The sequence below is a fragment of the Saxophila tyrrhenica genome (assembly GCF_035928015.1).
Source record: "Saxophila tyrrhenica strain CCFEE 5935 chromosome Unknown scaffold_11, whole genome shotgun sequence".
In the NCBI taxonomy this organism is placed as follows: domain Eukaryota; kingdom Fungi; phylum Ascomycota; class Dothideomycetes; order Mycosphaerellales; family Extremaceae; genus Saxophila; species Saxophila tyrrhenica.
Genome location: NW_027041743.1, coordinates 801,833 through 821,685, shown reverse-complemented (window position 1 = coordinate 821,685; position 19,853 = coordinate 801,833). Strand labels below are relative to the sequence as shown.

Sequence of the window (19,853 nt, the reverse complement as noted above, 5' to 3'; positions counted from 1 at the left end):
TGGTCAGGTCGTCAGTGCAATTATGGAGCAGTGGCATGCCTTCGGAAGCATGAAGCACGATCGTCACCTGGGGCGGGCAGCGAGGCCCAGACAGGCAGAGGCAGAGGCGAGGGCAGGCCGCTGCTAGCACCACACGCGCTCGCGCTCGCGCCTTCCCACACTGTCTGATTCACTCTCGGCTGGCACGATCAGGATCGGCCGCAGGCTAAGCAGAAGGGAGGGTTTATTGGTGAAGGCGCGGAGAAGGTACGCAGGCTCGCAGAGGGAAGGTACAGGGGCGAGAGGGGCGGCGTCACGGACGTTGGCAGCAGCAGGCCCAGCCAAGCTAGAACATACCCGAAACTAGGTAGACCGTAGACGACACCTTGGAGCGTGGGAGGCGTCATGCTTGCTGCGTCCATCCAGCGTGAGATGCAGTCGGAAGGCGACTAAAAAAGTCTACACCCGCAACCTCCTGACAGGGTGAGGTGGCCGCAGCACACGGAGCCTCCCAGCATGCTCCAGCCCGCGCAGGAGAGCTGACCGTGGAATTGCACCCCTCGTCTGATTGGCCACCGGCGCTGAGCCGGCAAGGTGGTCGGCGCTGCAGGCAAGAGAAAAGTCTCGTCTACGTTAGCGTTGGAGAGCGCCCGCGCGCCCAGCAGGAAGAAGAACATGGACCCCTCCTCTCACCGTCCGTCGGCACATCTGGACGACGATGACCGTGTCATTGGATCCTCGCACCACCCAATTAGCGCCTCCTCGCAACTGGTGGACCGGTGGAGACAAGACCTCGCGAGTATCGATCAAGACCAAACGCCACCCCCGACGGCCGTGTGGTTTACGAGAAACACCGCGCAAATAGCCACGTCCGAGCCATCCTGGGTCGGCGCATGTACACTACGTAACTCCGTCCACACGTCGTAACCTCGGGACGCGGTGGATAAGGATAGATGGACAGGACAGGACAGGCTCCTGTGACGACGGCTGTGCCGCTTCATTCCGCGCAAACAAACCTCATCAGCAGGAGTGAATGGGCGGCAGGGTAGGTACGTAAAGTCATCGTAACACAGAGGTTCCATTGATCCAGCAAATGATGTCGGCGCCCATTCAATTTCACGACGGATTCGCTTCTCTGCCTGCTAGCTCCACACAGCAATCCGCTGCACGCCTGCTTGCTGCTATCGGACCCAGCATCTGCGGTGGGCCCAGAAGCACGAATCATCTACACCATCCTTGGCGAGAGCTAAATTGTACGGATACCGATACCGTACACGCACACCACTCCAGCTGTGCCTCGCTGATCATGAGCACTGATGCCATGCGAGAAAGCCAGTTGTCAGACTTCAGCATCCTTGGTCGGCGCTCTGTCTCACACCAACGGCTGATGGGGGCGGACCAAAAACAACAACACACACCTGCATTCCTGGCGCCTCGATGGAGTCTTGCGGCGCGGATGTACTATAGTGGTGGTGGTGAATGAGACTGCAACGTTTCCGATACACGTATGACATGTGCAGGCGATAAGCTGCCGAGCCTTGCAGTCGGCGCGACACTCCTGAAGATGCATACAAACGACACACCAAAGCAAACCGCATGACCCAAGTCTTACGCCAACCACTTGACTCCTGGCGCTTGCTCAGCTTCTTCCACGTTCGGCTACTGCTCCTCGGGGCCCAACAGATGTCCGTTGTTGCTAGTAGTATAGACGGTGGGAATTTGCCGTCAGCATTCGGTGGCTTTGTGGTAGATCATGATTGTTCAGGATCTCGACGGGTGTTGCATCGATAAGACGGCCAAAGTAACACCGTCTCGGAAGGAGTAGGTTGGCGAGGGCAAGAGCAAGCCTCTCCCTAGTCCGAAATTGGACAGATAATGGGCTGTCTCACGTTGAGCGAATCGCAGGCTTTGCTGCAGCCGTCGCTCCGCGTGCCGTCGACACGATCATCTCTCTCCATCGCGTTCTCGTGTCACCGATGGGCTCTCAGAGGCGGCTAAAAACTGTCGACTGATCACAACTACTTTGTCGTCGCCTCCGGCCTTGTGGAGCTCGCCCGGAGGAGCAGCGTTGCTCCAAGACAATCTGAACCATCCTTCGTGCCGCTAGACTTCCTGTCCACAAAGCCAATCACTTTGGAGCCGTTGTGCGACCGCGGTTCAGCTAGCCGCATCACCTTCCTAGAGGAGAGGACACAGAGTCTGACAGTGCAGCACCTTCTCGGAGATGATATCTCGAAGCCGCACTGCATCATCCTGTCTTCGGAGATCCTTAACGGACCGAAAGCGGTCGTCAGATGAGGATGCTCATCCACCATGTCACTAATCGCATTCTCATCTCGATGCAACGCGTATGCCGTACCGCTCAACGGTGATTCACCGACATAGACGTACGCAAGCGGCAAGCCCACCCACACGAAGTCTCGGGCATGTCGCTATCCATACCACAAGCTTCGGCCACCACCGAGATCCAACGTGTGCAAAAGCTCATCCTAATCTCATCCGCCATCATCCTGGCTGAATGCCTCAAAGCGGGCAGCCTCTGTACCCATTTTATGTACCCAACAACCGCCGGCACAAGTCGGGGCTGTGTGCCGTCAGCTCGCAATCGATTACATTGCTCTCGCATCTGCCCGCTTGGGGTGAGACTTGGTACAACGGAAGCCTGAATAAGAGCAAGCGGGTATCCGACTGCAGCTCGCGACTCTTGGACAAGATTCGGCTTCCTGCGAAAAAAGTCGCAGTCGACTGTCTTCCCACGGCGTTCGCCTCCACCAGCCACCTCACACTCTTCTGCGGGGAACGGACGGAGTCAAAAAAGGCGGTCAGATTCATCGCAGTCCAATCACCAACATCCCAAAAATCTGATTGCTTGTGCCGGCGTGCTCTTCAACAACTTTCCGACCACGATGCTGCTCGCGTATCGACCCAGAATTTCCATTAACGTCAAGCCGTGTGGTTCCAGCTCTCAGACCTGCGCTTGCCGCAGTCGGACCACATCCCAAACCCATATGCAAGCCTCGTATCACTCCACTCAAGACCCTCGCCACACACCTTTCGAAGCAATTAGATTATTGCCGCCTGTCTGCTTTGCGTCTTCGCAAATCATGATCTCACGAGCTTGCGCAAACATGGTCCAATACACGTACATGTATACCGGCCGCCTGAGCCGTAAGGATCCGCCCGCGGCGGCACACGCACATGTACTGTGCATCGCTGTACCCAAGCACGACTAATGGCCGGCATGAGACTGGCTACAGACCTCGCATATCACACGCCCCGAGCTATATCGCCCGGACTAGGCCTGATGCAAGCTTCTACCTCTCCCTGTGTCCCACCATCTGTGAGTAGGTACTTTTTCCTTTTTTTCCTGCTTGCTTGAACCTTGGAGCCTTTGGCTTGCTAGTGTCTTTCGTGCCACCTTTCCCACCACCACCTCTCCACCTTTTCTTTTCGTTCGAGGAGCTGGGAAGGGCATCTGCAGCGACGATCACAAAACTTGAGCATGCGATCTGCTTATGGGCTGAGGCTGGACTCTTTGCTATGGATCGTGGATTTGGTCCGGTTGCAGGCGGCGGGTTCTCGATGGACCACATGCGTCTCACCGCACGGCACGACGGCTTGGAGCAAGGTCTTGGTGGCATATTGCTGGAGCCTTTGACGGAATGATTCTTTGCGATGTTTTCTTTGGATGCGGCAAGGTCAATGTCTGGACCGCTGCGCTTCCGGTGCTTCCATCACGAGCTCTCGTCGACTGACGCCACGGTTTCCTGGTTTGCGGAAGACTACCTTACGATTGTGTCATGATAGCAGCTCAACGCTGAACCTCATCCAACCATGGAGAACGGGAGTACGGTGCGCATGCAAAGTCACGCTGTCCAGTCATCCGACTGCTGTACCACCAGAAGTTGGGCAGCATGTCCAACCACGCCAGGTAAGTATTTCATGGCAGGTGTGCCTTTCTGTGTGTCAACTCGCGTCCTGCCTTTTTTCGTTTTTCGTCCTCAGCTGTACGGCAAAACGATACAATGTCCGTGTGAGACTACCGATACGAGGTGCGAGATCGATCACGGCTTGCAGGCCGGAACAATGCGTCTGCCTGCGACGACATTGTACCCCGGCTGCTGGTCCCGGTCTTCCGACGCAAAGAAACCAGCGCAGGCGCCACGTGGACTTTTGCGCTCAGTGATGAAAGCAACGAGTTCCGAGCAGTCCGCACTCCATAAATCACACTCTTGGAAGAGCACCGGGCTCTGCGCGTTGATTGTGCCGACCGACGGCTGGAGCAGTACTAGAAGCTTCTCAAGACTCGGACGAGGACGAGGTGCCTTTGTGTTCGTTACCGGTACCAGCCAGAAAGATACCCTCGAAAGTAGGCCAGCTGTGGTTTGAATAGTCCTTTCATCCGGATGAGAATCCGACTGCCACTTCGCTCGCAACAGGACCCGTGGTCGTCTTCTCCTATTACAAGATGAGTATGGTAGTCAAGTTCTCCGTCACCGGTCCAGCTGGGCGCTGCGAGACTCGCTTGCCTCCATCCTTTGCTCGATCCCGACTCAACAATCCCACTCACATACCTCTCCTTGTTCTACCGAATCACAAATCTTCAATCGTCCGTACCATTCCTCTCCCACCGCATCTCCATCCAGCTCTAGGACCCATTCCTAGACCCCTTCCCACGTCCAAAGATCCCGTACTTCTGCGCTCCCAATATCTCACGGTCCCGTCGCACAGCAGAGCGCGCCTGCTGACCCCGACAGCGGTCTTCTCGTGCTCCTGTACACGATCCCGGACAGCAACGGATGGTGTGGTAGGGCAGCTGCGCGCTTTCTGTTGGATGAGATGATTGAGTACTGGGATATGCCATGTTGGTGTCTTGAGCCTTCTACTGCGCTCTAATCATGCGTGCTGGTATCCATGAGCAGACGAGGGAATCAGTGACCATAATCTGCACACATGCATTTCCGCCGAAACGGGAAATTACAAACATGTTCAGAACCCGAAATCACCAAGTCGCCGCAGGGACACGCTGACGACTACAACATTGCCGCAGGAACTCACAAAAGGCACTACGAGAGTCCGCAAGAAAATATTGAGAGGCATGGGCGATACTATACCTCGTCGTCGCCGTCGTCCTTACTTACTCCTTACTTATTTACTCACTTCCTCGCTACCCCAACCCTAACCCTCTCGTCCAACCTCACAGAACAAACCACAGGCAGTGAACAAACACACCCGCGAAGCTCCAACACCACGGGATGGTCAACGAGCCGGGCAAACAAATCTCCATACCCCCGCTACACACATACAGTATCTGTACACCTCTCCATATCTACACTACAGCGCAGGCACCCCCTCCCGACACACGGGACAAATAAGCCGATACTTCATCCACCCCTCCAAACACGGCGCGTGGAAAATATGTCGGCAGGGCGTCACCATGTACTGTCTCCTCGCTAGCAGACCCGCTGGTCCACTCAGCCCACCACCACCGCTGGTAGAGTCGGCAGAGCCGCCGGCAGGGATGACGGGGACTTCGAGCGTCTGCATGCAAATCGCGCAATCGAAGATCCGCCTCCCGTTGTCTGCTTTCCTCCCCTCAGCCTCAACGGGCTTGCTCATCCCGTCTTTCCCGCTGGACACCGAAGCGCGTCTAGCACCGTCGTCGATGCTTCCGCGCCCTTGCATAGGGCTCTCGGGCCCCTTATCCTCCTCTTCTCTGCTCCAGCCGACAGGCATCGTAGCCCCCTCTTCATCCTCGCGGAGAACGGGGTGGTAGTCCCACGCTTCGCTAACCCATTTCCGGCCGACGAACCAGCGCGCGCCGAGGAATTCTTGACTTGCTAATGTCAAGATTTGGAACCAGAGCCATCCTCCTAGGATAGCGAGGGAGATGTAGTCACGTTCCGCGAAGAGGACGTTCCCCCCGTACCCGTAAAAGTACAAGAAGGGAGTGAGCCGTAGCGCGCTCTGTCCCAGCACAAACTCCCACCGCACAGCCTTCCGACAATTCCTCCCCACATTGCGCGCGATCTGCGGGATCCAGAAACCCAGGTACACGAACCCGACGGTCGTGAAATAGACTCTCCTTGGCACCGGGCTCCAGGAAGCCGCGTTGAGGCTGATGAAAAGTGTGGCGAGGAGCAGGAGGTAGAAGCGGGTGTACAGCGAGGCGAAGGATTCGGGGGGGAGGACTAAGGGGCGGTTCGGGTCCGGGAGGGCGGTGGTGGGGAGCAGGCCGGCTTGGTCGGAGGGCATGAAGAAGGGGTAGATTTCGCCGGTGTTGGCAGGGGGTTGGGATGGGGGCGCGGGTGCTGGTGCGGTGGTGGGTGGAGGTGCTGGGGTTGTTTCGTCGGTTGCGGGTGTCTGCTGTTCAGGTTGGTGTGCGATTGTAGCCGCAGCCTCCTGCCTCTCAATCGCCGCCTGTGCTCTTTGCTCCCTCTCCGCATTTTCCCGATGTTCTCGCTCTTGTCTCAATCTCTCCTCTCTTTCGGATCTCAACCTCTCCATGACCTCCCGGAACCTCACCTCCCTCCTTCTTTCTTCTTCCGCCTCTTCCCGCCTCGCCTGCTCCCGCTCCGGCGCCTGCACAGTCCAGATGTCCATCAAGAACCTCATCCCGAAGAAGCTTACGCTCATGAAGGCCACGAAAGCTGTTGCTACAAGATTGACCCACAAACCGCCGATGAAGAGGCTGATCAGCATGAACGCCATAGTCGTGAAGCCGTCGCCAAGCGAAAGCATGGCGAAAGTGTACAGGCTGAGCCGGGAGCGGGTGGAGGGCGTGGAGGCGTCGCGCATTTGGCGGATGAGGAGGAGCAGTTGGGCGGACAGCGTGGCGGTGAAGAGCAGGATGTGATGACGGGCAGCGAGGTGGAGGGACTCGATTTTCGGGCCGTTGAGGTGGTCACCTTCTTGAGGCGCGTGGTCGGGTGGACCGACGGATTCGAGCATGAAGCCGCAGTCGGGGGAAAAGGCTGCCATGGCAAAGCGAATCGGTGGGGCGGGAGGGAGGAAGGCGCCGGTTGGAAAGCGGAGTTCGCGTTCTAGGAAGTTGAGGAAGGAGATTGAATCAGTCTCTGGGAGGCCGGGATGGTCGAGTTGCTGGAGATAGAAGACTAGCTCGCATTGAGGGAAGGAGAAGGGCGTTCCGGCGGCGTCGCCTTCGAGGCGGGAGGTCCAGGGATTGTGGGATTCCGTCTCGCCGTCGATTTGGCGTTGTATGCTTCGGAGGATCGACTCGTTCATGACTCGACGAGACTCTTCGAAGGTGGCGCCGGACATGGCGAGGTGAGGGAGTGCGAAGACGCCGGCGAACTTGTCGCTGGTGGTTGTGAGGACAGCTTGACCCAGAGTCGGGAAGTAGACGCCGTAGACGCGAAACTCATGCTCGTTCCCAGACTCTTCTTCCGAGATGGTGACTTCCATGCTGATTGGAGTCGCGTTGGCCGTCTCGACGTCGAAGAGGTCATGCAAAGGAGCCTGCCTCTCGTGAAAGCGCAATCGTATATCCCCTCCATCGCCCGTAATGTTGCGTCCGAACGGATGCAGTGTTGTTCGGCCATTGAACGGGTTCTGGATGGCGTAGTCGGAGAGGTTGATGGTGGGCGATGTGATGGGAGTCTCCAGCTTCGACTGCACCCACTTGCCGTGCACGAAGCCCGTGACATTCTTGTACACCTGCGCGCCACCGAGGTCCAAGTCCAGCACTCCGTCTATGATGGCTTCGTCCTCCTCTCCGAGCGTGTGTCCGAGCCATGTTCGCGCCTTGTTCTGCACCAAGGGCAGAGGCTCCCAGGAGTAGCCTCTCTCCGGCTCTAGACCCGTCAGGTTCAGTCCGATCGCATCCGGCTTCGCAAAGCGATCATTGCGGTACGTCGAGTTCTGCACCTCAGACAGCGCGCGCTGCTCTTCGGTGATGACATCTTGGAGTGTCGGACGGTGGTCGAACTGCTGGCGCGACTGGCGGACGGGGTCAGGGGAGAGGAAGATGAAGGCGAGGATGAGCAGGGGGACGATGATGCCTCGTCTGTCTGCCATCCATTGCGTGTTTGACACTACAACACCACAACTATGTCGTTCAAGGTGTAGGTTGGCTTGGAGGCGTGGTTGGACTGAAGGATGACCTGCACGTGATTTGAGATGTTGCCTCAGACACCCCTACCTTAGCTCATACTGCTAGTGCGGGGCAGACAGCTCTCGCGATTAGATAGTACTCGGGATCGACATGATGAACAACGCGTAGCACGACACCTTGACACCAGACCATCCCGCCTTTGCTCGCCGTCATCCAGATTCACTTCTCTCGACGAGCTTCTTCTTACTGACTCACCACTGCTAGTTGCTTCACTTCTCCCCAGCCTCAGACAGCGGCGTCTTCCAGGAGAAGGCTCCCGCTTGCCCCGCTCTGACACCCAGGCAGCACTGCCCAAACTCACTCACCACCTTCAATTCACCTCCGCCCGCTTTCCTTGACAGTGCACGACACGTGTAAGCTTCTGCTTCATCAGCCGCCTCTACTTCTTGCCAGCCAGAATGGACCCCGACTACGCCGCCGAACACCACGCACTTGAGAGCCACAGGAACGTGAAGCCCAAGCTGACCCAAGCTCCGCAGTGCACCGCTCAAGCAGCAGCAGCAGCAGACGACTTCAACTACCCCCTTCCTCCCGGTTTCGGACATATATTCCTACGCAAAGACGACTTCGATATCGACTCAGCCCCACAGCTCGCAAGGCTGTCGAGGCTGTCCGACATCCGCCCTACAACCACACCTACACAACCCGCCGCTTTGACCGCCGCAGGAGCACAGCTAGCCATGTCCGCCAGCATGTCGAGCAGCTCCACCTCCCTCGCCGATTCCAACTACGACATGCTCGATGATGCATCTGAGTTCTCCAACGATGACCGCGAGACCGCCAGCCTTCCTTCTGAACAGCACGATGAGAGCGATGAAGGAGCGATGACACCGGAAGATTCAGGGAGCGTGGTTGATGTGGAAGAAGAGCATGCGGATGATATTGATGACTCGGAGCCTACTGCTGTGCCTGAGGGTTCGTTCGAGACGCTGCCGGGTGGGCAGCAGCTGGAAGAGGAGGACATCAAGGAGAATGCGTTGCTGGACAGCTACGAGCTGGAGACTCCGCGTCAGTCGGTGATGCATCGTGGGGGTGCTCCGCTTCTGTCCGATTCTTACACGACGACATCAACGGACACTGATAGGATCACCTTCAACGTGCTGTTCGTGTCCAAGCATGCCTCTTCTGAGGAGACCGAAACAATGGTAGCACTGTCGAAGAAGCTAGCAGCGTCTCTCTCGACAAGCGCTGCCCCTGCCAATCAGCTCGAGTTCCAGGTCTTGACGACGCCCCTACCAACTGCGACGAGCAACAATGCCCCCTCGGTCCTGCTTGTGCGCTTCAGAGAGGTTGAGATTCTGGTTCAGCACTGCACAAGGGCCGAAGAGCAGGCGACGCCAACAGCTTCGTATCATCTTGTCCTCGAGGGCTTGGACAGGAAAAGGTACACCTACGTCTATGGGACTGGGCAGAAGATCCCAAACCCCGACCTCGCTGTCATCCATCTGGGGACGAGTGATGCTCCTCACTGGTTCACCATTGTCAAGAAGGCCATGGCATGCGACTACGTTCCTGTGGTGGTCTTGGAAGGGAACAGGCGCGGTTTCGGCCCACGCTCACAGCAAGAGGTAGAGGAGGCTAAGGAGGGAAGCCACCTCTTCCTCAACAACACCATTGAGGTGGGCGGCAAGACAGTCCAGCGCGAGATCCGGAATCTTCTGAAATCGAAGCTTCCCTTCCGTAAAGAGCTCGAGACAGAGGCTCCCGCATCGGCGAACACGCAAGGCATCAAGGCGTTCAATCCGTTCGCTTACTTCTCTACCACGCCCTGGGATTTCCGCGCATTGTTCGGCCTGGTCGCTATGTTGGCTTTTCTGCAGATCACCGGCCACTTCTGGCCCGCGCTGAATGCGCCCCTCTACGCAGAGGAGAGCCTCGATAGCAGGAGAGACGCTCTGTCGTCCGCGCTCACTCCTATCGACACTTCTGCCAGCTTCAACATCTCGCATCTCCTTCCATCCTCGGCGGTCCTCCAAGGCATGTATGAGGGCTTCACCTCAGAAGCCAGGTCGCAAGGCGCGGCCCCCAACCACATCATTATCTCGTTGCCCAAGCCACTGAACGGCCGGCATTACCTGCAGCCCTACGACATCGCGGTGTACAAAGCTGCAGGCCGTGGCATCGACTTCAACCTGACCCAGCTCATCGATGGCGTCTACGACGTTACCGTCGACCCTGTTGAGGCGTACGGGCAAGTCACGGTCAACATGCTGGTGAAGAAGGCTCCTCTCAACATCACCACCTCTCACACCTTCGGCAAGCGTCCGATCCACCGCACCACGACCGCCATGGCTAAGACGCTCACCAAGGACATCTCGGTGGCGAGGCAGAGGTTGCAGGGTCTGAAGCAGAAGTTTGGCGTGGAGCTCTCCGCCGGCGCAGCTGCTACAACCAACGTCACGTCCGAGATAGCTCTCTACGCCGTCCGCGACGTGCAAGCCTACGTCAACACCGCTGCCACCGCTTTCGGCAAAGTCTACAACTCAACCCAGGACATCAGCACCCGTTTCCGCTCTACTCTCCACCGCTCATCCCACAACGCTGCGGTAGACGTCCAGACCGGCGTCCAGCAAGCCAAGCACAACGCCCAACTCTCCCTCACCGCCGTCAAAGACCTGATCAGCTACCCCTTCCCGTCCAAGAAGTCTCTCCACGACGGCCTCGTCGCCAGTCGTACGAAGGCTTTGGGACTGAAGCAGCGTCTCTCCGGTGCGCGTAAGGAGTTCGCTAAGAGCACTTCTGCGGGCAAGGAGTTGTCTCTTCGCCTTCAGAATCTGTGGTCGCCGACGGAGAAGACGAAGCGCGCTGGTAGTCTGAAGGAGATCGCACAGTGCGTGGGCAAGGAGGATTACGTGAAATGCCGCCGTGAGCAGCGGGTTGCGGATGCGGCGAAGAAGGCCGTGCAGCTCCACACCGACGCAGGGGTCGGGAAGGCTGTGACGGCTGATCCCTTGCCTACGGGCAAGAGTTCGGCTACGCCTTCGACATCGCTTTACTCTTCGAGGACGTCGACGCGGAGCTCGCGCGTCTCGCAAGGGTCTGAGAAGTCCACCGCGAAGCCGAACAAAGCCGCCGCCAAAGCAGAGGCGAAGGCTAAGCGCGAGGAGGAGAAGGCGAGGAAGAAGGCTGCGAGGGAGGCTGCGAAGGCTGCGAAGGCGGAAGCGGCTTTCAGGGCCGAGCGCGAGAGGGCGGTGGATGCGGGGGAGAAGGAGATAGAGGCACACGACAGGTTTTGGGCGGAGCTGCAGAGGGAGAGGGAGAGGGAGGCGGCGATGGATCGGAGGATTAGGGAGGAGAGGGCGGCAAAGGCGGCGATGGCTAAGGCGGAGGCGGGGGAGGAGGTGGAGCAGGGTAAGGGGGAGGGTAGAGAGGGGAAGAAGGCGCGTTAGTTGCGTGCTGGGGAGTTTGTGGTCTACTTGCTGCTGGGGGTTTTGTTTGGGATGGGGATAAGGGTTGTGGTGGCGGAGATGTTGCGTGAGTGAGTGAGTATGGGGGATGACTGTTGTTGGCGTTCATGGGTGGGATGGGATGCGCGATCGGACGGCTACAGTATGATACCATGGGCTTGGGCTTGGGCTTGGGGAATTGGGACGGGCAACGGGGAACGAGCGGGCATGGATGGCGTTCTTTCACTCACCTGGGCTCTTGACCGACTGTCTTTTCCTAGTGAACGGGACTGTTTGTTCGGGATCATTGGGATGGCTGGAACGGATACCTTACTTGCTCTCTCTACTACAGAAGATGAGAGCATGAATAGAGAAATGTCTACAACGCCTCACAGATCTCACGCCTTCCTGCTGGTGAACTCCCCCGCCACTGCCCCTGACAGCGGCCTAAGCAACCACGCTCTCCTTCTTTCCCCTTCACGCCGTTTTAGGCAAGATGCGCTGATGCGGCGGTGGCAGCACAGGTAAGTAGGTAGACAAGCAAGCAGGCTAAGATATTGGACGTATGAGCTGCCTGCCCTTTGGTCGGGTCGGCTTCGAGTCCTGGACTCCCTTGGCGGTAACGCCCTAACGCACTACCGCCCTACCGCCCTACCGCCCTACCGCCCTCACGCCTTCCAGCGTCCAGCCAGTCCGCAGCGCGGTGGATGGGGTGGGTGTGGACTTCCAGGCAGGTATGGGCAAAAGTCCATACTTGAGGTGGCGGACGAGAGATAGCGGCGGAGGTACACGTACGTCAGCCTGCCAATGAGGGGGGCTGGTGTGTGGATGAAGTTTTAAGGCGGTGCACTGGGTTTCATGCTGCGTTTGAGAGAAGGAGATTAGTGGCTGAGCGGAGGCACAAGAGATGGAAAGTGACGATGTCAAAGGAAGGGGGACGGAGGGAGCGGGAGAATGGAAAGGATTGAGTTGAACGAGAAGGCAGGAAGAGAAGAATGAAGTGAGATGTTCTTGTCAATACTGCAACCAAGTAACGAGCAGCTAACTCGCCTAATGATGGACGCCGGACGCCTTCGCTCCCTGTCCTTCCTTCCGTTCCGTTCCGTTCAGCCAACGTTGATGACTTTCGACCGATCCATTGCCCCGTCCGTGACCACGTCTAAGTCCCCTCAAGACAAGACCCGGTCCAACCCATAACTCCTTCGTCGTAATAATAGCATTGACCGCTGACCCCAGATCAATTCATCGCATACTCACTCACTTCCCCCTCTCCACTCCCGAACGTCGAGGGCAACTAGCCCCTCACACGCCGCTGTGCCATCATCATGTTGGCCGTGGAGTTGGCAAACCCGGCGCTCGAGCGTAGACTGCCGATTCCCGCCGCCTTCTAAGCGACGGTCGCCATGTCGACTTTGCCGGATGTGAAGTCCCAGAGCATTTTGATGAGGTTGTCGGGCAGGGTGTAGAGGTCGACGTGGAATTCGCCGTCTGCGAGCACATAATGTTAGTATGACTTCTCAAACCACTGAAGGTAGTGAAGGGATGCAGCTTACTCTCGAGATCGTTCTTCGTGTACGTCTCTTCAGTTTTATTGTCATGCACCATCTGCACGATCTGCAGCAGGTCGTCTTCTTGCAGCTGCGGCAGCGCTTCGGCCAGCTTCTCCATGTCCACGCTGCGGCTCGCGGGCTTGCGCTTCTGCTTGGGAGGTGCGGCGGCGGCGCCGTTGGCTTCACCCACTGGTCCGGACTCCTTGAGGATGGCTACGAGGTCTGGTTTGGGGTTGCGGAACGTCTGTCCTGCTCATCAGCCACCAGCTCCTTCCCTCTTCATAGACAGATGATGGGGAGTATACTCACCACATTATGCACGGCCTCATACCGCTCATGCTGAAAATTCAAATCATGACTGATCGTCTGCTCCCCGCCCTTCTGCCCCCCGACCGGACTCAGCGTAATCTGCATGTCGAACTCGCCCCACCCTTGCTCTTGGATCCGGAACGGCGGGCTCTTGATCGTCTGCTTCTGCCGCTTGCCGAACGACTCGTGCAGCATGTAGGTCGCTTTCTCGTAGCAGTTGGCGGGCATGTCGTCGCCGTCCGGGCCGACGAGGTAGATGTTGACGTCCCAGACGCGCATGGGGAAGCCTTCTGCTTCGGCGGGGATGGAGCTGGGAGGATGGGTTAGTGGGGAGTGGTTTGGGGGAGGGGAAAGGCACATACTGGTCGACTCGTTGGGTCGTGACGAGCTTGACGGTGCGTTTGACCTGGCGGCGGCGGGTTAGCTTTTTGCATTTGATGCGGGCCATGATTGCGAGTATGAGTGATCGGAGAGACATCTTGGGCAGCCATGTCGGGGACGGTGCTGCGGTATATACTCACGTCAGGCATGTTGGAGTATTTGCGCGCCTGTAGGCCGGCGCAAGCGTTGTCGCGGTCTTTGTTGTGGTCGTGAGATGGTCTGAGGTAGCAAGCTACTGTCGCGCGGTGTTACGGGATAGTTGTCGCGGCGCAGATAGTGATTTCTTTGTGGTGAGGTGCAGGTGTGCGAGAGCAATGAAGTTCTTTGTGCGGTGGTGGTGAGCGTGCCTGTGTGGGGTCGAAGAGGTGAGGTTGGATTTGGTTCTGAAGCAGACTTCAGGTGGATCTAAAGAATAGAGACAATAGCAGTGACTCTATAGCGAATATGTTCAACGTTACAACGTGTGACTAAGTGAACGGCCATGTGACAGAGGTATGAACGATAAAGTGAGGCGAAACAGATTCACTGTATCGTTTCCATTGTGATGTCTATCTAAGCTCTCCTTCCCGGCTCGCTCGAGCAACAAGTGATCGCCGTACAATGCCATGTGATGTGGGTATGCTGCTGTGCAAACGTGATATCGTGATGGAGTGAGTGATGGGTATGTCGTGAGTGGTGGATACGGAACGCTCAGAATGCTGAAGCAGCAGCAGCTCACTTCCCTTGTGAATGCTTGCCGCTTCACGATAGGGCTTGCTTCTCCATTGTGCAGTGATTGTCAGACCCCCTCAGTCGTTCCCGTACTTCTTAAGGGCCTGGGGGGAGTATGGGGTCCTCGAGCGGTCCAAGCCTCTGTGCCCTTCCGGCTGTGCTTCCGCCGGGTCTCATGGGAATGGACAGTGGTGGAACCTGGGGCAGAGAAGAAAGCTCGGGCAGGCCGGCGGTTCTGGAGGAGGCCTACTCCTTGGCGCCTTCGCTGAAGATCTTCTCGTTCTCCTGCTGGGCTTTGATGAAGGCTTCCTTGAAGGCGTTGGCGTCTGCAGAGAGTTAGTTTCGTGAGGAATATGTAGAGCTTTGGATGAGCTTACTCTCGACGTTGGCGAAACGAATAGCGAGCGTCTGCGCCTCGGGCTCACCCTCAGACACATCGGCGGCTGCGTTCCACACCCAGCTGCGGTCGCTGCCCACGTTTGGCGAGAGCTTCATGTCCGGCACAACTAGTCTCAAATCAGCATTTGCATCTTCATCCAAGCACAATCGTCAAACATACTGTAGTGGTTCGCGCAGACCTTCAGCGTCTTGTCCCGCCTCATCACCAACCTCGTCTTCCCATTCTCCCGATGCTTCAACAGCCTCACATCGCCCGTGCCCCGCTCCTTCCACTCCCGCGAGTCGCGATCAAACTTGAACAGCTTCGCGCGCATCTTGAACATCATCTCCTCCAGCTCCTCGTTCGTCTTCGTCTCCACCTCCTTCGTCAGATGCACGACCGGCTCGAAGTGCACATCCGCTTCCTCATCTTCAGCCTTCTCGTCTTCGTCATCACCACCTTCAGCAGCCGCTTTCTCCTTCTGCGCCTTGGCGCTGCCGGAGCGGTCGTTCTCCTCGTCGGCGGTCTCGGTCTTTGCCGCGGGCTTGGAGCCGCCGCCGAACATGCTGAAGACGTTGTCCTTGACTGCGGAGGCAGTGTCTGCGGCAGATTCGCCCATGGTCTTAGGCTTCTCCTCGGTGGAGGTGGTCTCCGTGGGCTTCTTCTCTTCGTCCGCCATGTTTGCTGTAGTCTTTGTGTGTGGGATGTGTGGTGGTGTTAGAAGGAATGGTTCGCGGAGTACGAGGTCAAGAAGATGGGTGGTTCAAGTGTGTTTGCAGGCGGGCACAAAATCAAGCCTGTGAAGCGACCCGCAGAAGTCCCTGCAGGATCTGCCAAGCCTGATATGTGCCTGAGTTTAACTATCACGTGAATCGCAACTACATCTCCTGAAAGGTAGCGACGTGTTGACAACTCATTCGTGCTTATGGCTACCTCAACAACGATCAGTTCGTCGATTCTGACACGCCACATAGCGGTTGTAAATCGCTCATTCGCGGACCTTCATCCCTAATCATCCCCAGATATCCTCATATATCAATCGAAACGCTTCACATGTCAGTGGAGCGTGATGATATGGAGGTAGGTCGCCTACAGCACACTGGATGAGGGAGCTGCGGTCAGTTGTGCTGTCTGGTCGATGTCGACTCCCCGCAACACCGGCATCTGTCCACCAGTACGGTCCGTGAGAGTCTTGACCAGCTCTTCAATGAACCGCTCTTTCTCCTCTGCCGAACTTGCTCGCCAATAGCACCCTTTCTCGAACGTCACAACGAATCCTGCATCACTCGCCCACGCCCTCATCCTGGCCTCTTGCTCGCTTGTCGAAGGCAATGTGGCGTTGGAAAAGCTCTCGATGGATGCCAGATCTTCGATATTCCACGTCCGGCCAATGCTGAAGCTCCCGTCGGCATTCTCTCTCGCCTTGTGGAGTCTCGCTGTTCCCGTTGAGCGACGGGCGATAATGATGAAGCGCTCCTTGCGGATATCCTCTGCTCTATGCGGAGGTGGCGAGGACGAAGGCAAGTGGAGGATGCAGTCTTGTACTCGGATATGCGTGAGATATGTTTCCATCGGTTGGCCATCGTCATTGGAGTCGGTGAAGCACGATTCTATGATCCGCTGCTTCTCATCCTCGAAGCTCTCGGGTTGAGGCATGGTGGAGATTGCATGGAGCGGCACAGCAAGTCGTTATCGAGACGCAGGCCAAACTTGAAGCATCTCGTTTGACCCACCGACACGTGATTCCTCAAGGTCTACTATACGTGACTACACAGTTTGGAGTCGAGTGGACATCTACAAGTTGTCACTCTGTTGTGATACATAACAGAAAGCTAAGGAAACTGGCGCACTATCGTTACTCGTGATACAAATGAGTGTGGTGTTCATCAGGCCGTTCATCGATCATCTCCATACTCCAAGAAAGTCTCCAGGGTAAAGCCGAAAGATACCGCAATAACCCGCCAAACGTTTTTCGCAGCAAGGCACTTGAAAAAAAGGCTCCCGGTGAGGTTCGTTAATGCTCTACCATTGGCGAGAAAGGATCGTGGGGCCTTCGCGCAACGAGGCAGATCCATGACCGATCGCGCTTGTGTGGGCTGGTCGTGCTTCAAAGATCCTCCCAGATTGGATGAGTTGCGAAAGCCGGGTATACCTTCAGTATCTCACGGCGGAAAGGTTTGATGGCGTCTGGGTCGGCCAACATGATGAGGTGATGATCCAGAGAGTAATGTGGCCATGAGCCGAATTTCACGCCGCACCATGTACACGCTAAACAACTGTGGCCGACCGGCCAGTATTCCCAAAAATTGTTGAATGCTAGGTGCGGACATTCGGCTTTGACCAAGTGGAGCCATGCCTGGTAATGGCCATGGTGCTCGGGAGCGACGAGGTGTTCAGTGTCGATGTGCTCTTCCAAATTGGCGTTGTTGCTGAACGGTTTTGCGCATACCGGGCAATGGATACGAACGGCACTGATAGGACAGGAGCAGGTGGAGCCGCCGGCAACTCCAGAATGAGGGCAACTGTCGCGGACAACCGAATAGTAAGACCTGCGAAGGGCATCTGAATCGGCGTTGAGCTGGTCCAGGGGATGAGCGAGGAGATGTGCGGGTAGGGATGGCGACTTGACTGCCTTGCCGCAGTGCCACAGTGGACACCTAGTAAAGTTTGACGAAGCAGCATGAGCTATGGGTCGTAGCTCATCGGAAAGCTGTTGGATCCACTGTCTCCTAGTGTGCTCTCGAAGCATGTGAGGTAGCAGTATGTCGAGTTGCAACAGCTCGACATTGCAATTTCCAGCCGGGCATTTCAGCAACTTGTCAACATCCCGTGAGTGCGCATTTCGAATGTGAGATGTCAGCTTGTCGGGCCGAGAGAACGCTGAATGAGCGTTGCCTTTGAAACAGCCGGGATAAGGGCACAGGAATGGCTTTTCTGCTTTGTGCTTTGTGCGGATGTGTCTGTTGAGTTCGTACCGACGGCAAAATGGTCCGGGATGCGTGCAGTCTCTGTGAGGGCACTCGAAGTTGTGGCCTGTCTCTTTTACTTTGGCCCGCTTGGGAAGAACTTCAGCCGGCACGCTCGCAACACTAGAGAACGTTTCGAAGCCAGTAGCTGTCGGGTTAGAATGGCAAGGTAAAAGGCAACTGCTTGTTGACGCTGCACCCTGCGCTTGAGATGGGTTGTAGAACACGACCTCCCCGTGACCTGCAACTAGCTCCATTGGAGCTACAAGTTGGATAGAGGGAGTGCACATCGCCCTACTTCAAGCGTCAGTCTTTTTTTTACTCACCTGCCTTGGGCAGCGTCATCCTCGACGCCAACCCAATCAGGAACCCAGTCCTCTCCTCCATCCCAGTCCATGAAGTTGTCCATCGACTCGAAGCCGGCCAGCGCATCGCCCTGGAATTCGGGGTCGATATAGTCGGACATGATTCGTCGGCTGCAGTGCGAACCGCCGGCGAGGCTGCGGCTGGAGGTGGTGTGATGTGCTGGAAGAGGCGTTTTCGAGCTTCGTGATCGGCGATCGGCGTGCTGAAGGTCGGTGAACGTGTGCAGATTCGTGCGGAAGCTGTGAGAATTTGGGTGAGGGAGGGCTTGGTTGCTATATGCTTTCTGAGCTGGAGGGCGCTCGCGAGCAGGGATGCGAAGGTGTTGTGGCTCTAAATTCAGGGCGACTTTCAGCCTCGTCTGGTTCTTTCGAGCCTGTCTAGAAACTCTCTGTGCTGCGCTTTGGTGTGGTGCGGTGGACCAGCATTAGATGTTTAGCATTCGACTCCTCGTAACTCCTCCCTCTTGATCATGTTCAGAGGATGAGTCGTGGTACTGCGGTAAACTATCCCATGTTAAGGTATGGAGATACGTATCAGTCACTCATGACGTTGAGCCATCCTTGAACGAGATGCACACGCACTCTTCCTCACCATCCATGACATTTGCAACCTCAATCTCTGTACTTTCGTCTGCTGCCAAAGCCTCGTCGACATCATCCGCCGATGCAGGATTCACTATTGCCACGTCCCTGTCCCGTTCATCATCATCATCGTGAAGGAATGCTGACTTGGGAGCATACACGTCGACATTCGTAGTTGTGGTCTTCCTCCCTTTCAAAGCAATCTTGTGCAACTGATACGCAAAGATGATGTCGTTCGCAGACCGGAAGGACGTCTCGACCTCGTTGCCGTGGCCTCGTCCGACGTCAAAGCCCACGGAGATCTGATCCGTTACTGGTACGCCAAAGCCTGTACTGACCTCGTAATTGGTAGTAACTTGATTCTTCATGCTGAAGCCTCTGGCAATCTTCAGTCCTGTAATCATGTAGACGGGCTGTCTGCCGAAGATGCCGGCATTCATTGCGGCCAGTACCTTGCTGTTCTGCAGCAGCGGTGTGACCTGATCCTCTGTTGGATCATACTTGAGCTGGATGGTGTCCAGACTGTCGCTCTCGTAGCTGGTCGCTCTATCGGTGCTTTTTCCTGCGCCGACATGACCGCTTGCAGTTTGGAGGAACTGTGCCCAGATGCTGCCATGACCGGAGCGGCTCTTGACTTTGCGAATGCTTGATTGTAGCTCAGTAGTGGTGATGATTTCGATGGAGTTGGTAACAAGGTCGAGCGCAGAGAGCGGCTTTGTTGGCCTGAAGGGCTCGGCAATGATATTGCCAATTTTGATCGAGCCGTCGGGTTGGAAGGAGAAGTTGGGAGCAAGGATGTACGTCTTCACGACCGACATGTGCCGAAATATTCAGTCTTTACACACGTACGTCGCCGGGAATGTGTACGGATACTCTACATGGCGGACCGAATGCTCTTGAGTTGAGATGGAACGTGGCGAAGTCCAGACCTCAGCCACCACTCAGAGCCGCAACGCGCTTTGAGTTCGTGCCCTCCGATGTCGACAGAACCGCACCCAATACTATGCAGTAGCTGCCAGTGATAACGCGATTGTTCTGGCCACTTCGCCTTGCTGTGCTCCGGCCTTGCTCTGCTCCGCCGGTTTTGTGGTAGCAGTCAAGACTTTGGCTC

General features: G+C 56.6%; 6 protein-coding genes across 6 annotated transcripts; 1 reads left to right on the top strand and 5 right to left on the bottom strand.

Moving 5' to 3' along the window:
- Positions 1–5,313: 5,313 nt before the first annotated feature.
- LTR77_007391 (uncharacterized protein) lies at positions 5,314–8,016 on the bottom strand (the record flags this gene model as incomplete). Its single annotated transcript, XM_064804628.1, has 1 exon — positions 5,314–8,016. One exon carries the CDS (start codon positions 8,014–8,016, stop codon positions 5,314–5,316), a length of 2,703 nt encoding a protein of 900 aa, XP_064657398.1.
- Positions 8,017–8,511: 495 nt separating this feature from the next.
- On the top strand, positions 8,512–11,502 carry LTR77_007390 (uncharacterized protein; the record flags this gene model as incomplete). Its single annotated transcript, XM_064804627.1, has 1 exon — positions 8,512–11,502. The coding sequence occupies one exon, from the start codon at positions 8,512–8,514 to the stop codon at positions 11,500–11,502; it is 2,991 nt and encodes a 996-aa protein (XP_064657397.1).
- A 1,384-nt stretch (positions 11,503–12,886) lies between these two features.
- tfg3 (transcription factor TFIIF complex subunit Tfg3) lies at positions 12,887–13,806 on the bottom strand (the record flags this gene model as incomplete). Its single annotated transcript, XM_064804626.1, has 4 exons — positions 12,887–12,987; positions 13,053–13,293; positions 13,359–13,668; positions 13,721–13,806. 4 exons carry the CDS (start codon positions 13,804–13,806, stop codon positions 12,887–12,889), a joined length of 738 nt encoding a protein of 245 aa, XP_064657396.1.
- An 890-nt stretch (positions 13,807–14,696) lies between these two features.
- On the bottom strand, positions 14,697–15,508 carry sbp1 (Ran GTPase binding protein Sbp1; the record flags this gene model as incomplete). The annotated part of the gene is made up of 3 exons (XM_064804625.1): positions 14,697–14,776; positions 14,828–14,956; positions 15,010–15,508. 3 exons carry the CDS (start codon positions 15,506–15,508, stop codon positions 14,697–14,699), a joined length of 708 nt encoding a protein of 235 aa, XP_064657395.1.
- A 410-nt stretch (positions 15,509–15,918) lies between these two features.
- Positions 15,919–16,485, bottom strand: LTR77_007387 (uncharacterized protein; the record flags this gene model as incomplete). Its single annotated transcript, XM_064804624.1, has 1 exon — positions 15,919–16,485. One exon carries the CDS (start codon positions 16,483–16,485, stop codon positions 15,919–15,921), a length of 567 nt encoding a protein of 188 aa, XP_064657394.1.
- A 1,632-nt stretch (positions 16,486–18,117) lies between these two features.
- LTR77_007386 (uncharacterized protein) lies at positions 18,118–19,560 on the bottom strand (the record flags this gene model as incomplete). The annotated part of the gene is made up of 2 exons (XM_064804623.1): positions 18,118–18,538; positions 18,743–19,560. The coding sequence occupies 2 exons, from the start codon at positions 19,558–19,560 to the stop codon at positions 18,118–18,120; spliced, it is 1,239 nt and encodes a 412-aa protein (XP_064657393.1).
- Between the last annotated feature and the right edge of the window lie 293 nt (positions 19,561–19,853).